Source organism: Rattus norvegicus, chromosome 1 (assembly GCF_021556685.1).
Source record: "Rattus norvegicus strain SHRSP/BbbUtx chromosome 1, alternate assembly SHRSP_T2T, whole genome shotgun sequence".
Classification (NCBI taxonomy): Eukaryota; Metazoa; Chordata; class Mammalia; order Rodentia; family Muridae; genus Rattus; species Rattus norvegicus.
In genome coordinates, this window is record NC_141534.1 from 233,411,176 (window position 1) to 233,431,176 (window position 20,001).

The window sequence follows — 20,001 nt, forward strand, 5'->3', positions numbered from 1 at the left end:
TGAACTGCTTTCTCCTCTCCATTCTCTTGCTCCACTTCCACTTCCTCACGGTAGGTACAGAACGATGGTGCCAAGTGACCAACACAAGCCCTCTTAAACTACAAGTCAAAAAGCTTTTAGTTGTTTCTTCCGGGAATTTAGACTGTAACTATACAAAAGTAACTGATACATCGCCCTGCAGATACCTGGCAGGATAATATCCTGAGTTCTGGAACTGATGGAACCCCACGGTAATCTAGAGATCAGATGAGACATCGATGCTTCCCGGGGTTCTGACTCCCAGGTATCAGATTATAATGAGGAGTGGAGAGTTTACCCAGATGGAGATGGCTCGGTGCTCACCTTGGCTGAGTTGAGAGAGCCTGGGAATTTGTGCTGTGTTTTCTGGAAGGTTTCTTTTATGGCTAACGGCTGACGTTTCAAATGAGGCTAGTTGCAGAGGAAAGCAGACCAGGATAATAGTTTCATCAAGGAATGGATGAAAAGGTAGAAAGAAAGGGAACATCTTTGAGACAGAGAGAATGGAGAGAGCAAAGAAGTGAGGTGACCATGCTTTCTAGTGCCTTCTACTTCATGATGCTAAGAGGGAAGGAGAGATCGTCTTTATTGAGAACCCAACAAGTTACCCAACATTGCTGTAAGTGAAAGCAAGAACAGGATACAGAACGAAAGCCGGTGCAGCGGACTGATCTGTGCATGGGTAAATAAGAGAGAACAGACTGAGAGATGGCTCTGGGGTTTAGAGCACTGGCTGCTCTCCCAGAGGACCCAGGTTCAAGTCTCAGCACCCACATGACTGTTTATAATGCCCTCTTCTGGCCTTTGTAAACACTGCATGCATAAGATACACATAAGACTCACATGCAGGCAAATCACCCATACACATAAAACAAATAAATAATTAAAAGGAAGGGAGACGGATGAGGAAGTGACTCAGAGGTAAAATATCCATACAGGGGGCTCTGGGTTCAGTGTGGCTCTTGTGGGAAAAGAAAGGAAGGGGACAGCTACACACACACACACACACACACACACACACACACACAGAGAGAGAGAGAGAGAGAGAGAGAGAGAGAGAGAGAGAGAGAGAGAAACAAGCAGATCAATGCTTTAAAGTGACACCAGTTTCCACCAAGCCATCCCTCATGTCATGGCGGCAGGATAATAGGATAATCCTGGCTAAGATTGGTTTGAAAACTTTCTGTTAGAGCCAGGCACCTCTAAGGCCCCAAAGACCCCAAGACTGAGGTAAAAGTAGTAAATTTTTACAAAGCAATACGTCAACATGACTTTTGCCTCTACCTACCCACCCTCTGATGACCCCAAAGCAAGAATATCTCAAAAACAGGGAAACAGTGTGCCTTAGGGATTTAAAGGTTGAAGCAGTCCATAGATCCTCAGAGCTGGTTGAATCTGGTTCAAATCCTTTCTTTCCATAGGTCCTAATGGCTGGCTGCTGCATGTTCAAGTTTTGTGTCCATGTGTCTCCCCTACATGGGAGATTGTCATCTCCCACCTCTAACACACACACACACACACACACACACACACACACACACACACGCCTATTAGAGGACTCTCCAGCTATAGCCACCCAATGCTCTATATTTTAAGGATTTCCACCTTCTGGATAAAGCACTCATCAACCCAGTTAAAGAGGAAAGGTTCAACTCCTTTAGTTGGAATGCAGTGCAGGTGAGCACAGGAAAAGGCCAGCCAAATCCAGATCACTCCCTGCTGGGTACGTAACTAGAGGAAAGAACGTCCACTGCTATATTTGGCAGCCTGGAGTGAAAAGGCTCAGAAAGGGGGACAGTGGTAAGTCGTCCTAGTGGGCTAGAGGAATTTTGCCAGGAAAATGGGGAGTAAGCCCTTCAGACTTCAACTTGTTCCATGGTTCTTCCCTAAAATTATAACAGAGTACAGCATTGCAGGCAGTAAACTTTATAGCACACCCCCAACTTGCCTTTCCTAGGAAGGGTGTGGCTACCGTTAAAAAAAAAAAAAAAACTTTAGTGCAACAGACCTGAGCATACCTAGAGGCCGAGGGGGCTTTTTCCTTGCACGGAGATGCTATCTGTTAGCCACAGGGATCCATTGTTTTCTGGGGATTGCCCTGCCTAGAGGTAGGGGAAGAGCTCTACCAATTCTTGTTGCTAATGGTACTTAGCTCTTCAAATTCCTGAAAACAAAAAGACTAAGCCTTTCACTGGAGTGGGAGCATTTCACAAGAGATAAAAATAATAATCCCAGGAAAAGTGACCATCCATTTCTGACAAGCCCTTCCTGCTTTTCAAAGGTCACTTCCGGCAGGAAATCTATCTCAGTGAAGGCTCAGAGCAGCACCAGGTTCTCCTATGTAGATCTATTCTGTCCCATGTCATCATGGAGCTGGGATTCTAAGCACTAGCACTGCCCCCCCCCCCCCGTGAGCTCAGCTTTCTGATTTCAGATTCTCTCACTCTTTTCACAAGAGAAACAAAAAGATAAACACGTAGAAATCTGCACATTTGGAAAAACTCCCAAGAGCAGAGCGGGGATAGCCAGCACTCATCCACAGGCATCCTGGATACAGAGCAGTGGTTTTCCTCAAAGTCTTGTATCTAATCTCCATTTACATTCATTAGCCTCTGCCTGGCCATCCTGAACTCTGCGCTGCCTCGCTGATAGGCCAGGAATAAGCACATGGCTGCACCAGAACCAAGAAAGAACAAAGAGACTTGTGCAGCCTAGGGGACTGGGATGGAAAGAGCCGCTCCCTTTCTCACTGATCTCAAGCACAGAGGTATGCCTAGGCCCACTTAGCCCTGTATTACCCTCATGTGGATGTGAGAAGGAAGGCAAGGTAGATGACAGGGAGTCCAAGAAGTAACTTTAAAAGACCCTGATGACATCATTTGAACCTCTGACGAAGTCACATGTCCAAGGACTTCCTATTTCCTTCATTTTATATCTCTTACCCTGCCTCCCCATCTCAGTGCTGGAAGTTAAACCCAAGGCCAGTCACAGTCTAAGTATATAGCTTGCCACTGAGCCACACCCCTATCCAGAGCCTGTATATTTTTGTTACTTACGAAGCTTGCATTGCATCATCGGTCCCTTGCATCTAAAATATCTTGGCGGCTGCAGGTAATGTGTTCCTCATTTGTCTTATGCTGATGATGGCAGCCGTGTTCTGTACAGCACTGGGGACCAGCAGAAGTTCCCATGGCCAACAAAAGACTCAGAACCAACTATGATGTGGCTAATCACCAGCTCTGTTCAGCAACCTGGAGAAGTCAGGTAGGTCCCCTGTGCACAGATGTGTGCACAGATGTGTACGTGCACAGACATCTGGGGGAGCAGCTGTGCCTAATGCATACTGGGAGAATATTGTGGGTACGATGAGAAGCAACCCTCGCTTCAGAGGCGTAGAGTGTGGGGCTAGTATCAGACAGTGCCCCCAACCCTCCTCGGTGAAAGTGTCCCGAGGTAATGGGAAAAAAAGGAAAAAAATCTTTCTCTAAACATGGGCCAGAGTCACCCACTTCTACCTGACCAAGCTTAAGTATATATCATATAATTTCCACTGGATCTAGCTCAGGAAGCCTCATCTCAGTCACTATTGAAAGAGTTGAGTCCAAACTGTAGAGAAAAAAGAAAATAAGAGAAAAAAAAACAGTAAGGTTTAGATACTGGGTGAGAGTGTCTTTACGGTATGCTTATGGTGATTTGAGCACCATCACAGAGACCTGAGCTCAGCCTTCTAATTCTAACTGAACATCGAGGATAGACTAAGGACAGCATTCCTCTCCTGGTCTAGCCTGTAGACTAACTCCAAACGTGTAGCAGGGAAGCTAAGGGGAACCAGAGCAGAGTGGGCATTGCTCATTCCAATTTTGCTTCACTCTGGGGATGAGCTTAATGGGACCCAGATGTACCCACTTAGGTGGGCTACACAGGCTGCACTGACTTCACCACCATTCCCTTTCCTGTTTCTATTCACTGCCAGATACCAAGATGCTATGGTCTCACACATCTGAAGGAGTCGCTCTTGCAGCCCTTTGACTTGCTTTGGTGTTCTGTTCGAAGGAGTCTGTCCCCTGCATCTGAGGGGCCATTATAAGATGTCTTGTGCAACGATGAGGAGGGAGGAACTGAGAATTCCTCCAAGAAAGTATGGGAAAACAGATGTCTGGTGCAGCAGCTTGCAGCATAAATCAATTAAGCATCCTGCATGTTTTAACAGTTCCCCTTATCACTTCTGGACTTCGTTAGGAAGACTGGTGACCAAACAATGGCTTCTCTCTATTTCCTCTGACATTTGTTCCTCCTCTCTGGGAGAGTCTAAAATCACAAGAATGGGGAGTCCATATAGCAAATATCTCACTGGCTCTGCGAACCCCGGCAACTTCTAAAAGCCTGTGAGGAGGAGCCTGGCTATTAGCACCAGACTCCTTTCAGGGACCCTTCTGCCTCCGATGTGTCTTGGCACCCTTGCTGTACCTTATCAGGGATGCCGTGTACAAGAATGTTGTCAAAATCAGAGTGTCTCACATGCTGCCTCCCTCCAGACGTACTCCGAGACACAACCCAGGGACATCAGATAAATAAAGGTTTTCCAGACTCAAAAACACAAAACACAGCACACAAAACTCCTCCTAGCTTAGCATGTTTTCCTAGACCATCCTCCTTCCAGCACTTAACTCCATCAGAATCGGCTAACATAGTTTCTAGTTTTTAAGAAAAAAAGCAGCCAAAAAGGGACAAGCCATGCATCAAACAGGGAGAAAAGATGGAGAAACAGGGAGATTTACTGAAGAAACGCCCTTCCGTAAGCTTTGGAACTCACCAAACATAGCTCATGGGTCTAGGACTCACTTATGCTTCCATTTCTATGGTATTTGGCTGCAGGGGGTTAGGGGTTCTACTGTAGGCCAGGCTAGCCTTGAACTCCTAATCCTTCTGACTCTACCTCCCAAGTACCAAAGTTACAGTTGTATGACTCCCAAAGCCAACTCCATACTCTTCTTTTTATTTTAAAGATTTATTTACTTATTTAATGTATGTGAGTACACTGTCGCTGTCTTCAGACATACCAGAAGAAGGCATCGGATCCCCATTACATGGTTGTGAGCCACCATGCTGTTGCTGGGAATTGAACTCAGGACCTCTGGAAGGGCAGTCAGTGCTCTTAACTGCTGAGCCATCTCTCCAGCCCCCAACTCCATATTCTTTAAATTGAGAGATTCAGCATATAAATCCTAGTATATCTACCCTTCCAACCCCAATCCCCTCCCCCCAAAAAAAGATAAATTTTAGCAACACTGGGAACTATTTAATTGGACCTGGATCAGTTGACTCACTGAGATAGACTCCTGCCCTTTGGAGATCCTCCCCTCACCTGCCAGGCACATTGCCTGCCTATTTCCTCCTTCATGCCCCTACTGTCCCTCACAGACAAATGTGATTGCAAATCCTTGTTTGAAAACTCTTCCTTAGACCCCAGTCAGGACAATCCCATGGTCTAAGCAAGATGTAGACTTTGACTTTCTCCAATTCCAAACAAAATAGGCAAAAGATTCCCCCAACTTGCTTCACTAGGAAGTCATATTCTGGGGGTTCAGGGTATATATAGTTCAGTGGCAGAGAATTTGTCTCTTGCACATAAGGTCCTGAGTTCCAGCCATATCACAGCAAAGAGGGGAAAAAGAAGAAGAAGAAAATGTATTTGGTGGCACATGGACACTTAGAAAATCAAATCTAGGGGGTTGGGGATTTGACTCAGTGGTAGAGCGCTTACCTAGGAAGCGCAAGGTCCTGGGTTCAATCCCCAGCCCCAGGAAAAAAAAAAAGGAAAAGAAAAGAAAGTCAAATTTATGTAGTGGTGATCTGTTCTTCAAAGTCTGGATTTTTAAAATTGATTTACTTTCTTGTAAACATGATGAGACTATACGATGACAGCATACTATAAATTTCAGGGACATTTTTAACACCTGATATCAGGATGTAGCCCATACCACACAATTTAGAATCACTAGGGGTGTGACCCAGGTGCCAAGAGTGTTTAAAGTCCCAGGTGGTTCTAATGCATCAAGGCAGAGTGCCTGGCCTTCGAGCTTGGGCTAAAACCAGCAGCTGCTGAGGCTACTGGGAGAAGGGAGGCATGTTCAGCATTTTCCAGCTCCCAACTAAAATAAAATAATAGCCAGATCTTTGAGCTCTAACGATTCCTGAGATATATATATATATATATATATATATATATATATATATATATGAATGTGTTGTCCTGCGTCAGAAAGGAGCTGAACTTTACTGATAAGACGTAGATGAATAGGTGTTCTTATTCCAAACAGGTTGGAGTTACAACCCCCAGAAAAGGGCCTATTACCTAGTCATCTCTCATCCTGGTGAGGAGCTCTAAGAAGAACTGCTTATAGCTCTGCTTAACACAGTGTGTCTCAGCCTTCCTAATGCTGCAGCCCTCTAATACAGTTCCTCATGTTGTGGTGGCCATGAACTATAAAACTATTTGTGTCGGGACTTCATAACTGTAATTTTGCTATCGCTATGAATCATAATGTAAATATCTGGTAAGCAGGATGGTCTTAGGTGACCCCTGTGAAAGGGTCATTTGAATTCCCCCAAGAGGTCATGACTCATGGGTTGAGAACCACCTGAAGCAGGTTGCTAAAGTCGCTTTACTAAGGTTTTACTACAAAATTATCTTAAAGAGAGTCAGTGCAGGCATGGAACTCTCCAAAGATTCCCCAGGAGAAAGAGTTGAACAAGAAGGAGACCGTCTGCTGGAGAAGGTCTAGGGTTAGCCCAAAGACTGACTGTATCTGTAGCCTGAGCTAGGAACTAAATGTAAACACAGGAAGCCATGAACAGCCTGGGGATATTTAAAATGAGCCAATGATTTTGTTCAAGGTATATCTTGTTTTGATAAAAAGCATTTTAAAATGTTCCCCAACCTGTGACTTTTAGGGCTGACAATACTCCAATAATCCAACACTAGGTGCCAGAGGGAGGGAAAACATTCCCTAGCTGAGAGATATTTGGTCATTTCTTAAATCAGAGGTAAAGATGAGTCTCATATTGGAAGCCAAGAATTTGTTCTCTAATGGTTTGGTTTTTATCTCAAAGTGACTTGAAAGCTGCAACGCCTTATTAGTCACTGGAAGTATTTATTAAGCTACTACTGGCTTAGAGCTATGCCACATTAATAAAAGGTTTGGGTCTCCAGTTGATGCTTATTAAATAGATGTCATTGATTGATGGACTGATGCATTAATAAGAATTTATCAGAGGACAGAGCACACACTTGGGGCCACCACTCACACAGAGGCATTATTAAAATGAAGGTGACACTTTTCATTCCCTGTTGTCACCTAGCCACTACCCAGCTCGACTGTTTACAAGTCCACTATAAGCTCATAAGCATATTACTGTAAGTCATGCCTCAGCATAAGGGTCACATCTCCTTTCAGGAGGGACGTTAGGCAAACTTTGTGTACCAATGAGCTGGCAGAGCCAGCTGGGAAGCACCGAGTTCTGCTAAGAACACTTCAGGGTGTCATTAACAGGCGAAGTCCTCTGGACAGGTTTCCAAGCAGGAATACACAGAAATCACCCACTCATCCATACCCAGAACCATAGGAAGGCATCAGCTCAGATTAATCTTGACTTTCAATGCAATGAGGGTTAGGCTAGGAATCCATCTAGGCCAATTAGATTAGGGGGCTTGTTTCAGGACAGAGGCCAGAAGAACGTGCTTTGAGCTATTATTCATTTGCAGTTAAGCATGAGCACAGTATAGATCATGAAGGAGGCCACTGAGAGTTTGAGCTCTGAGCTATGCGCTAAAGAAGCTCAGCAAAATCGACCTAAACCAAAGACGGGCTACAATTGATGGTCTACAAGGTACAGTATTGGCTGGGTGTGAATCCTCAAAGGTGTTCCGCAGAATCTATTGCTGTCTCAGATTTCCTTCCTCAGACAAGCCTTCCGCAGGTAATGATGGGAGAGCCCCCTGAAGCTCCATTACAGCTACGAGCTTAGCAGCTACAGGTAGTTGCAGCAGGAACTCAGGGGTGTTTCTCATTGGTCTGACAGCAAATATACCCTAAGGTTTTGACTAAAAGCTTTGGCCAAGGAACAACAGCTTTCTTACTGGCCAGCATCTAGGCCATTTCTCTCATGAATAGAAGCCAACCCTGGTCAGACACAAGGATAAAGACTTAGAGAAAAAGGTTCCCAAAAGAAAATTGGAGTGCTTGGGATATTTCTCAGCAATATTGTACTTGATTTGCTGTCCAAGGCCTTGGAGTTGGTTACTGGTACTTTCTTAGATGGTCAATGGAAACTAGGTGTCAAAAATAGCTCTCTAGTCACTAACTGTATGGGTCTCATATTAGTTACTTTTAAAAAAAAAAGATTTATTATTGCTTACATGTATGCCTGCAGGCCAGAAGAGGACACCAGATCTCATTATGGATAGTTATGAGCCACCATGTAGTCACTGGGAATTACATCCAGAACATCTGGAAGAGCAGACAGTGCTCTTAACCTCTGAGCCATATCTCCAGACCCTAGTTGCTTTTCTATTATTATGCTAAAACACTGTGGCTGGCCTAGGCACCTTACAGGAGGGTTTATGGTTTCAGAGGCATAAGAATCCAACATGGCAAGGAGATATGGCAACAACCAGGAAATGGGGGAACAAGGGGGCAGGCTGTCACATCTTCAGCAACAAGCATGAAGCAGAACAAGGGAACTAGAAGTGATGTGAGGCTATCTGGGACGGGAGGGGAGGTATTCTTTTCTTTTCTTATATGTGAGTGTTTTGCCTGCATGCATGCCTGTGCACCACATGCTTTCAGTGCCCAAGGAGGCCAGAAGAAAGCATTGAAACCCCACCCTAGGACTAGAACTACAGTTGAGAGCCACTATATAAGTGCTGGGAGTCAAATATGGATCCACTAAAAGAGCCCCAAATGCCCTTAACCACTGAACCATGTCTCCAGCCCCATAACATAAGTTTTTTTAACTCTCAAATCCTGCCCTACAGTAGAATGCCTCCTCCAAAAGGACCACAACTCCTACACCTCCCCAATCAGTACCACCAACTAGGCATCAAGCATTCAAATCCGTAAGACTATGGAGAGCATTTAGTATTCAAACCACCACATAGTGCTCCCCGGCCCCCATACTCTCATGACCATATCATAATGCAAAATGCATTTAGTCTGACTTCAAAAGTATCCCATCGTCTTTTATCATCTTGATACTCTTCAAAAAGTTCCAAATCCCTTCTGAGACCCAGAGGCCTCATAATTGTAACCCTCGTAAAATCGAAATGCAAATTATATACATGCAACACATCATGGCACAGAATACACTTTACCATTCCAAACGGGAGGGATGGGGGCGTAGTGAAGAAATACTGGACCAAAGCAAGACCAAAAACCAGGGAAGCAAACACCAAATCCATGCCTCAAGTCTCCTTTAATTTCAAAGGGATTATCTGGCATCACCAGAATCCTGGGGATCTCCAATGCATCCTAGGTTTCATTCTCTGAGCTTCATGTAATGGCCTCCCAGGGCCTCTTGCTCTTTCAGAAGCTTCACACATAGACTCCCCTGCCACATGTTGCTTGGCTTCAGCAGCTCTCTGTGACCTCAGAAGAAAGTTCCAGGACCCCTTTACTTATGCATCCCTCATGACTTTAAAGCCAGCACTTCAGTGGTCTGAATGATAATGACCCCCATTAATACTTGGTCCCCAGTTGGTGGAATTGTTTGGGAAAAATTAGGAGGTGTGGTTTTGTTGGACGAGGTGGATCACCGGGGGCAAGCTATGGGGTTTCAAACATCCACACCATTCCCAGTTAGCCCTCTGTGTTCTCTCTCTCTCTCTCTCTCTCTCTCTCTCTCTCTCTCTCTCTCTCTCTCTCTCCCTCTCTTTCTCTCTTCCTCTCTCTCTCTCCCAGTTGTTAGCTCAAAATGTGAGCTCTCGAATACTTACTGTCCCAGTCCCAGTACTATACCCGATAGCTGCCATGTCCCCTGGTACGATAATTATGAATTCACCCTTTGAAACTCTAAGCCCCAAACAAACTCTTCTTTCTTTTCTAAAGATTTATTTATTTACTGTATATACAGTGTTCTGCCTGCAGGCATGCCTGAGGGTCAGAAGAGTGCACCAGATCTCATTACATTAGATCTCATTACAGATGGTTGTGAGCCACCATGTGGTTGCTGGGAATTGAACTCAGGGCCTCTGGAAGATCAGTCAGTGCTCTTAACCTCTGAGCCATCTTTCCGGCCCCAACTCCTTTTTCTATAAGTCGTCTTCATCATGGATAACAAGTTTTAAAAAGCAACTAAGCAACTAAGACAAGCATGATGTAGACCACACTGCCAAGTTTGGCTGGCAGCTTGAGATGAACCACATGATTTGTCAGCTTTTGCTTGTCATTGCTTTATAGCAACAGAAATCCTTAGGCTCTCTTTCACCCATTGGAAGCTAGGTAGATAGGATGTGGCCCAAGGGCACCCTTCCCTTTATTCCAATGCAGACCAATCATCTTATCTCTTTCAGCACAAGCCGTGGAGTCCCTTGGTGTGTTCTTTTTCTCTTTACAATGTATATTTTGTTTTGTTTTGTGCCCCTTTTGCCCTGTTTTTATTGTCTTAAAGTTGCCTCTGCTAAATAAATACATTACCTCATTATTTTTCAATTCCGCCTCAGGCAAAACGTTCTTAGGGCAAGGACAGAAGGCAACCAGATTCTTTGCCAGACTATTAGAGGAATGGTCTCTACCTCAGCTGCTAATACCGTTCCCCTCTAAAACCTCTTGAGCTGGGTCTCCACAGACCACATTGTCTTGGAACTGTAGTCCAAGCTCTTCCTGCAATGACCCATAAAACTCTGCTTACAGCATTTACTCCCTTTCCTAGTGCAGTCTTCCACATTCCTCCTAAAAAAAAACAGAGTGACTGTGCCTGTCATGAGCAGCCCAGTCTCCAATGCTAACTTGTCTATCTGTCACTTTTTCTTTACTGTGATAAAATAACCATATCATGACAACTTTTAGAATGAATGGTTTATTTGGGCTCACAGTTCCAGAGGACTAAGAGCCCATTGTGGCAGCAAGAAGTGGTAACAAGCAGCAGACATGGTTGGTGGCAGGAGCAGGTGACTGTGGGCTCACGTCTTGAATTGCAAACATGAAGTAGAATGATTAGAAATGGCATGAGTTTTAACTCTCCAAGCCCAATGATGTACCTCCACCAGCAAGGCCACACCTCCTATGCTTCCTCAACCAATGCCACCACAAGAACAGCAAGCATTCAAATACCCAAGGCTGTAGGAGAAGTCCATAATTCCAACCACCACAGCCGTCTGTAGATTCTGGAGTTATAAGAACAATTCTTAGTTTCGTTCTCATTGAGCTTTCTGCGTCTGATATTTAACAGACAATTTGAGAAATCATTTCAAATGAATGAATGGAAGGCTAGGTGGAGGTATTTGAGAGCCTAAAGCGGGAAGCATTTAGATATCCCATATCATTTGGTGCTATTTCTCGATGGACAACGTATCTACGAAAAGACGAGAAACCAAAAGGAAAGTCAGGCCTGACCTTTGACTTTAAGATTGGGCAGGGATGGAGATGGAGAAGGGATGCATTCTGGGTAGAGACAGGACACAGGCACTACGTTAAGATCAGAAAGGTGCTACCTTATCTAGACACAAAGAAAAAAATGGTCAGTCAGAGCTCCATGCAGAGGAATAGTGGGAGAGATAAGAGAGAGGTGGGACATCTGTGATCTGACGACCTAGACCTGAATCCCGAAGGCCCAGAAGTCAGAAGGAAGGAAGAACCGGAAGACTGCGAGTGCACAGTAGAGAATGACAATACTGCTGCAGATAGACCTTCAGGAGACCCTGACTGTGGCTGGGCTGACGATGCTGAAGGGAATTGATCAGAAAGCTGTTGCCAGGTAAAAGCTGCCAAGTGACTAAGGCCCAGATTCAGACAGCCTCTCCCATCCAGCCCAGAGGGGCCCATTCACTGGTGCACTCCCAATATTCTTTGTTTTCCTGTTTCATTTTCCATCCCACCTCTCTCTCTCTCTCTCTCTCTCTCTCTCTCTCTCTCTCTCTCTCAATTTATTTATGTATGTGAGTACACTGTAGCTGTCTTCAGACACACCAAAATAGGGCATCAGATCTCATTACAGATGGTTGTGAGCCACCATGTGGTTGCTGGGATTTGAACTCAGGACCTCTGGGAGAACAGTCAGTGCTATAAACCACTAAGCCAGCTCTCTAACTCTCCATCCCACTTCTTAAAACCATGTCAGATGTTTGTTTGCATTCAAGAGACATGTACAGCGAAAGAAAAAAAATCCAGTGATAAGAGTTGGGAAGAGTTCCAAGGGACAAGAGCAAGACTTACTGAGAGACACAGTGATAGAGATGGGCTGGGGTCCCAAGTGGACCAAGGCCAATACACCTCACCAGTGCGACTGTTGAAAACATCTTCCCCGGCAATGTCCATTGAGTGTCTTCACTCTGTAAACCAGTTGACTGGCTGAGTGGTTAAGCGATCATGGGTGAGTTGTTGCTCCTGGCTTTGGTATTTCTCATCTGTAAAAAGAAGGTAACAATTAAACTCTCCCCTAGAACTTGATTATAAAGATTGTGTTAATAATGTATATGAGGTTCCAGGCTCAATAAATACCCACTACATGAGCCTTACCTGGAAGGCTAAGGACCAGATGTGCTGCAGATTTATGAGTTTTTCAGATCAGGCATAGGAGGGTTGGGGGGAGGTTATTTGCATAGGCTTTCTAGGTTGAGTAGCTCCAATTGGAAAATCCCATCTGTTCCAAAATCTAGAATTTCTTAAACCTTATCATATAGAGTCGTGCAAGCTGCATTATTACTGTAATTTGAATCTTGGCACATCACTAACAACCCTGCTGATGGGGTCACACAGCCTCTCCTCAAAAGCTAAAAGTGCATTTATGCAAGAGAAACCTAGGAAATGGGCTAAACTCCCCACGCTGCACTTCAAGTTAGGCTCACACTACAGGATTCTGGTTTCTTCGGAACAGAGTGGTCTCTTCGGGAGAGTGGACTGCCAGAAAACACAACCCCTGAACCCAGTCTTTTCCTAGCTGCAGCTTTGAAGAACATCAGTGGTGTGGTAGCAACTTAGTGGGACCCAATTAGCATTTTCTTTTTTTACTGAAATCAAATATAATAGAAAATATTGCCGGTGCAGAAGAATCAGGTGGATCCTGTTTCCGAAAGCCTTTTGTTTTCATTACACAAGTACTGGTATATATGTGTCCTGGATATGTGTATAAAATGTCTTCCACTGTGACTCATGGTCAACTAACACAAGAGGTTGACAAGTATAGCCTTCATGCTTATATAGGAGACAGACACCACCATGTCCCATCCAAGTGAGACATTGATCTGTATTTAAAAAAAAAAAATCTGTCAAGATGGAGAACCAATATGAAAGCCCACACTGATGGAATTGGATTATTGCCAAGTATGGTAATAAAAGCCTGTAATCTCAGGAAGAGGCAAGAGGATTGGTAGTCAGTAGGTCAAGATCATCTTTGGCTACAATGAGAGTTCAAGGACAGCTTGGGCTATGTGAATGAAGAGGGAGAAGAGGAAAATGACTTAGCTCTTTCAGAGGGCCAGGGATTGGTTTCCATGAGGCACACATACATATGTGCAGGCAAAACACCCATACACTTGATATAAAATATAAAAAGAACTTTAAAGGGAGAAATAGACTATTTCCTAGCTTTTCTTCCTTGGGTATTCATTAAATACCAGTACCTCTTAAAGTCAAACGTTTCTTTTCCCTCTTATACGTCTGCATATTCTTGGTTTCTCTATGCTGCTGAAATTATGAGTTGCTGTAACTCCTAGCTCCAGGAAAGTCTCTTGAGATCATGAGTGAAGTTCTCTCTGTGAAGGCCCCTTAGACTTCTCCAATTCAACCTGTGTGGATCTCAGGACATCATGTGGTCTTCATAAAAGAAAGGTCAAAGTCGTCATCCTGTGTTCCTTGTATTGGTCTCAATATTCTGATAGTGTGTTAACAGTGACTTTTTCAAAAATAATATCATAGAGAATCTCTTGGAACTAAAACCATCTCTGAAGGAAAGATAGTCTTGTCAAAAATCGTGTTGGCCTGGGTTGATGGCAAATTCTGGTAATCTCAGGTTTCTAGAGTCTGAAGCAAGATCTCAAGCTGGAGGCCAGCCTGGGCTACATACAGAGTATGACTATGTGCCTATATAAGAACAAATAAAAACTCTCCCTGTGCTTGACTAGTTGTGCATGAAGCCCTGGGCTCCAGGGGAAGGACTGATAAACCAGAGGAGGTAGTGCGGGCCTGCAATCTCATCAGAACGTCAGGAGTTCAAAAGAGTTCATGATCATTCTCAGCTGCATATGGAGTTCAACACCAGCCTAGGGCTCATGGGAACTTGGCAGAGGGAGAAAAACAACAACACATGAGAAAGTAGACTCAAGCCAGGACTGACAATGAGTCAGCACCAGACGCAACCGATCTATCCTGACTGCTTGCAATGCTCTTAGGGAGTCCGGAGTTTTGTATAAACTTAGCAGGAAAAGTTACAAGGGCACAAGATAGAGAAGTAGATAATCCTGATCTACATGAAATCTATTTTTTTCTTTTTATTTCTTCCTGCACACACTACCTACCGTCCACCACTTAGGGCGAGAACTGCTTACTACTTCCTGGATGATTCACTGCTCTGTATGACTCTTTTCATCACCAATATCACCCATTCTCATAATTTCTTCCCCCCTTCCTCAGCTCTCGCCTCAACTTCCTCAAATGGAAATTTTCACCTAGTTCCTGACATCTTCTACGAGCGCAGTTTATTACTTCTTCTGAGGGTATGCCAACATCCTCAGCTGTATAGATGTTTGTGTATGTATTCCATATCACGTGTGTTTCTCCTTCTCCCCCTGGATACCAAGATCTTTGAAGAAGTAAACGGGTCTTGTTCATCTCACAATTCTTAAACCCTTGTCACTCATTTAGACGTAGCCCGTGTTCAATAGAAGATTGTAAAATAAATAAACTGTTTATCCAATACTCTGATAGCATTGTGACACATGACTTTTCAAAAACAATACTATCAGAGAATCTCTTGGAACTGAAACCTTCTTAGAAGCGAAGGTATTCGACTAGAGATCTCCCTGATGGTGACGTGTGATAGCAACTCCTGTTGTCTCAGCTCTTCAAGCCTGAAGCAAGCAGGGGAGTGTCAAATCAGAGGCAAGCTAGGATGACAGATGATGAAATCTTATGTTAATAAGTAAATAAATAGGGGCTGGGGATTTAGCTCAGTGGTAGAGCGCTTGCCTAGCAAGCACAAGGCCCTGGGTTCGGTCCCCAGCTCCGAAAAAAAGAAAAAAGGAAAAAAATAAGTAAGTAAATAAATAGGCCAGTCACGATAGCACACACATTTATTCCTAGCACTCAGGAAGCACAAGAAGTTGATGTCTGTGAGCTAAAGACCAGCCTGGTCAAAACATCCCATTCTAGGACAGCCAAGGAGACACACAAAATAGATAGGTAGATGGATAGATAGATAGATAGATAGATAGATAGATAGATAGATAGAAAACTTAAAATTAACAGTGTCCTTGCCAACCATGAACAAAAGCCACGCTATAGAAGCCCCAAACCAGGAGGTGACAGAACTGTGAATTCAAGAGAAGAATTTTGGTACAACAGCAGGATAGTCATAGACAGCCAGTATATATGACAAACCTATGGCCCTTTCACTAATGAACCTAGAATATGACCTGCCCAGTATAAAACAAACTCTCAAAAGAAAAGGAAAATTCAAACTCACATCTCACACAAAGCTGAGGGATTTGCCCATTTTTTGTAAATGCATGTGCAAAGGAAGGAACCCACTCCTATCAAAATTCGTCACCACTGTGGCCAGGTGTAGCGGTGCACGCCTGTACTCCTCACATGCAAGAGACTAAGACAGGAGAATCTCAGACCAGAAGACTAGCCTGAGCTACATAGTAAGACCCTGTCTCAGTAAACAATAACAATGCTAAGAATTGCTATCGTTCTTATTAAGATTAGCATCAGGAGGGGCTGGAGAGATGGCTCAGCGGTTAAGAGCACCCGACTGCTCTTCCAGAGGTCATGAGTTCAATTCCCAGCAACCACATGGTGGCTCACAACCATCTGTAAAGAGATCCGATGCCCTCTTCTGGTGTATCTGAAGACAGCTACAGTGTACTTATATATAATAAAGAAATAAATCTTAAAAAAAAAAAAAAAAGATTAGCATCAGGAACCTAGAATGTCACTGTGCACCTATCATCCCAGTTACCTGCTGGAGTGAGAGGGGAAGACTGCATGAGTCTGGACGTTTAAGCAGATTGGGTGACACAGTAGAATCTCCTCTCTTCAAATGCATCATCGTCGTCGTCATCATCATCATCGTCGTCGTCGTCGTCATCATCATCATCATCATCATCATCGTCATCATCATTACTATTATTATTATTCTTAGTGAGTTGGGAAACCACCATAATGAACAGAAGTTTCACTCTGAGATCATCCTATAGCCCGCAAGCCATTTGTGACTTCAAATGGCACACTTGACCCTGAAACGAGGTGACTATGGTTCGGAAGAGGAACAGGAGCCACCTTCCACACTCGGGGCTCTTCTCATTGCTCATTTGTATAGAAGCCACTGGCCCAAAGCCTTCCCCATTACATACATCTCCCAGCCGTAGCAACAAATCCAAGAACGCAATTTATAATATCATGACAGCGTCAACAACCCAGGGAGAAGTCCCAAGCGCCAGGGACCTCATCTTTCCTTTATAGGAAACCAACTTTCACTGTTGTTCTTTGAATGCCTAAGAGGAGAAAAATAAATTAAAAGAGAGACAGTGACAGACTTTATAATTTCCAAAGTTGGTGCCAAGTCCTGTCTAAGAGGAAGGACACTACAGGCGTTTCACTCTTCCGGGAAAGCAAGGTTTGAAAAAAAAATTTTTTTTTTCACATTAGGCAGTGAAAAGCAAATGGCCTAAGCCCAAATCCCAAAGAACACCGTGATTTCAACGATTTGGGGGGTTATCTGCCCTGTCTTTTCCCTCTGTGTCTGTGTGGTTCCTCAAACAAAGTGGGCTGGAAGAGTTCAAGCTTGGTTCACAGAAGAGAACATTCTGTACTCAGCCTGTGCCGGGCTGCGCTGTGTAAAACGAGATCAACAGAATGATCTCAGCCGCAGCCCGGCAGCAGCAGGCACCGCCGCCACCCCCAGCCACCCCCAGCCCAGCCCAGCGTTTGAACGTGTAGGCCCAGAAGCCATCTGCGGACAGTGACCGAGCAAAAGCGGGCACACGCGTGTGCGCCCCCGCCGCCGCCCCCGGCACTCCAGAGATGCCTTTCTGGTCCTTGCAGTTCAGCTCTGCAGTTTCTCACTGGAAGGGCAAGGGAGTTGTTAGCATATTTGTCTTTGGAGTTTAATTACAGCTGAAGCACTTCCAAGGAAACAAGCCCCTGTGTGCACACTTCTGCTTTGGCATCGATTGGGGCTTTTCAATCTGTTTGGATGTTTCTGAGCTCAGAGGACAGCGGTAATACTAAATATGCTACGGAAGCCGCGCCTGCGCTGAGGCGACCGGGGGCAGGGAAAGAGGACAGAAGAGCAAAGGGAGCAGTCAAGATCATTGCCCGGGCTCCACACTGCACCCGCCCCCAACTTTTCCACCTTCTAGATCTAAAGCTTCTTCATCTTTTGTCTAGAATTTAGATAACAACTCAAGGTATATTTATCCGATGCTGATTTCATGCACGGGCCTGTTCATAAATAGTACTTGAAGCAAGATTTTTCTAGCAAAATGAAAACCTGTCCTCCAAACCAGAGGACCGAAGGGAACAGAAAGGAAAAGAACTGTGTGCCCACGGGTGGCGTGAGGGGGAAGGGTGCTAGGAAGAGAAGGCAGCAGACTGAGTTGTGGAAAGGTCTTGAACTCAGGTGGGTGTTTGAAGTAAAGCTCAGCAGGCAGACGACATGGTCGCCTACCAGGAAGCTTCCCAGTTGAGTTCCTGCCTGTTGTAAAAAGAAAGGGGCGGCACAAAATGCCCACATCTCCCCGCAGGGGTTGTGGGCTGGGTCTCCCCATGCTTCCTTGCAGGAAAAAGAGAGCAGGGTTGAAGGACAGGGGAGAAAAACAAAGAGTGTTCTGTGCAGGATGGTTTTGCGTCCTGATTTACTGTCCCTGGGACATCAGACAAGTTCCTCAGACTTTGTGCTGTTGCCTGAGAACGCTCAGTTATTAACTGAGAAAAGGCCACCTGTTTGCTGAATTTGCCTCGGATGGGGTTCAAGGAAACAGAATGTGTCTAATTAAACAAATAGTAACCGTGGTTATTATGACTGTAAGTGCAGGTCAGTGAGAGCTCTTTCTTAGGTGTTGATTAAGAACATCACTACTGTGTCCTCTGACCTGTTTTCAGTTTATTGACTTAGTACATGGCTGGTTCGCAGCCTTACCCATCTCCATGTTTGTCCAGAGAAGCTGAGGGTATCTGATCCAGGCAGCAGTACCTGGGGCAAGAATCAAATGCTTTCTCAAAGTGGGCCTTGTTGTTATGCTCAGCCTAGTTTCTCATGCGTCCTCCAAGAGTGATTTCGAAGGCAGAGGCAGCTTATTCCAGAGACAAAGGAGGTACTTGGTGTGCCAGCGAGCTGGGGCTTACCTAGGGCAACCCTGAGACAAAGCATTCTCGAGATTGTACTTGCAAAATGTAAACATCCCTTTCTCAGTTCAGAACCAGAGCTCCTGCCAACACTGGAGAAATCAAATTATATAGCACTTCTAAGACCTGGATGCACTACCATATCACACTACTGCTACACGGGGAGGTAGAAGGAAGATGACCTCTGGGACTCAGTCATGGCTATGCTTCCGTCTAGAAACAGAAGACCAATAAAGACTCACAAGTCTTCCTGGGTATGGTGACCCACATCTGTAATCACAACACTTGCAAGACAGAAGAAGAAGAAGAAGAAGAAGAAGAAGAAGAAGAAGAAGAAGAAGAAGAAGAAGGAGAAGGAGAAGGAGAAGGAGAAGGAGAAGGAGAAGGAGAAGGAGAAGGAGAAGGAGAAGGAGAAGGAGAAGGAGAAGGAGAAGGAGAAGGAGAAGGAGAAGGAGAAGGAGAAGGAGAAGGAGAAGGAGAAGGAGAAGGAGAAGGAGAAGGAGAGGAAGAGGAAGAGGAAGAGGAAGAGGAAGAAGAGGAGGAAGAAGAAGAGGAAGAAGAAGAGGAAGAAGAAGGGGAGGGGTAGGGGTAGGGGCAGGAGGGAGGGAGAGGGAGGGAGGGAGGGAGGGAGAGAGAGAGAGAGAGAGAGAGAGAGAGAGAGAGAGAATTCTTTCTATGCTGGAGAACCCAGTAAAGTAACCCAAGCAAGTGAAATCAGTGCTAAGTCTGGTTGGGGGGAGGGGTAACCTGAAGGAACCTACAAACGTAGCTGCACTGACCTTGATCTTTAAAGAAGGATGGTATCCCACCCCCACTCACCCTCATGAATGACCTATTAGCACAGCTCTGAGAGACAACCTGAATAGACAACTAAGGCATAAGACTACATACTGTGGGCTTGAGAGATTGAGAACCACCATAGCTGAGCTAAGCATTGAAGCCAGGAGAAAATGGCTGCTGAGCAAGGTAGAAGCCAAAACGATGTGGAAGAACTTTAAGCAAGAAAATGCAAGCTAGAGATAGTGGGACTCTCTAGCTTGCGTTACTCCAATACTTAGAAGAAGGTCAATTGCTTTGAGTTTGGGACAAGCCTAGGTTATATAACAAGTACCAGACCACCCAGAGCTATGTAGCAAGGAAAGACATGATTTTACAAAAGGTATATAAGGCACTAACTCTGCTCTTAAGTTTTAGTCTAGTC

The 20,001-nt window shown here is 44.7% G+C and overlaps 1 protein-coding gene across 2 annotated transcripts in view; it reads right to left on the minus strand.

Annotated features, from left to right (window-relative positions):
• The window catches only part of LOC108349100 (uncharacterized), a 62,407-nt gene extending 44,779 nt beyond the window's left edge, over positions 1–17,628 (minus strand). For both annotated transcript variants that reach the window (XR_015653086.1, XM_087608990.1), the window contains exons 1-2: positions 16,414–17,628; positions 12,450–12,640 (exon numbers count right to left, since the gene is read on the minus strand). Coding sequence is in view for 1 of the 2 variants with exons in the window: in XM_087608990.1 (XP_087465116.1) it covers positions 12,450–12,551 (102 nt within the window). In the remaining variant the exon portion in view is untranslated. The remainder of the gene's footprint in view (positions 1–12,449; positions 12,641–16,413) is intronic.
• Between the last annotated feature and the right edge of the window lie 2,373 nt (positions 17,629–20,001).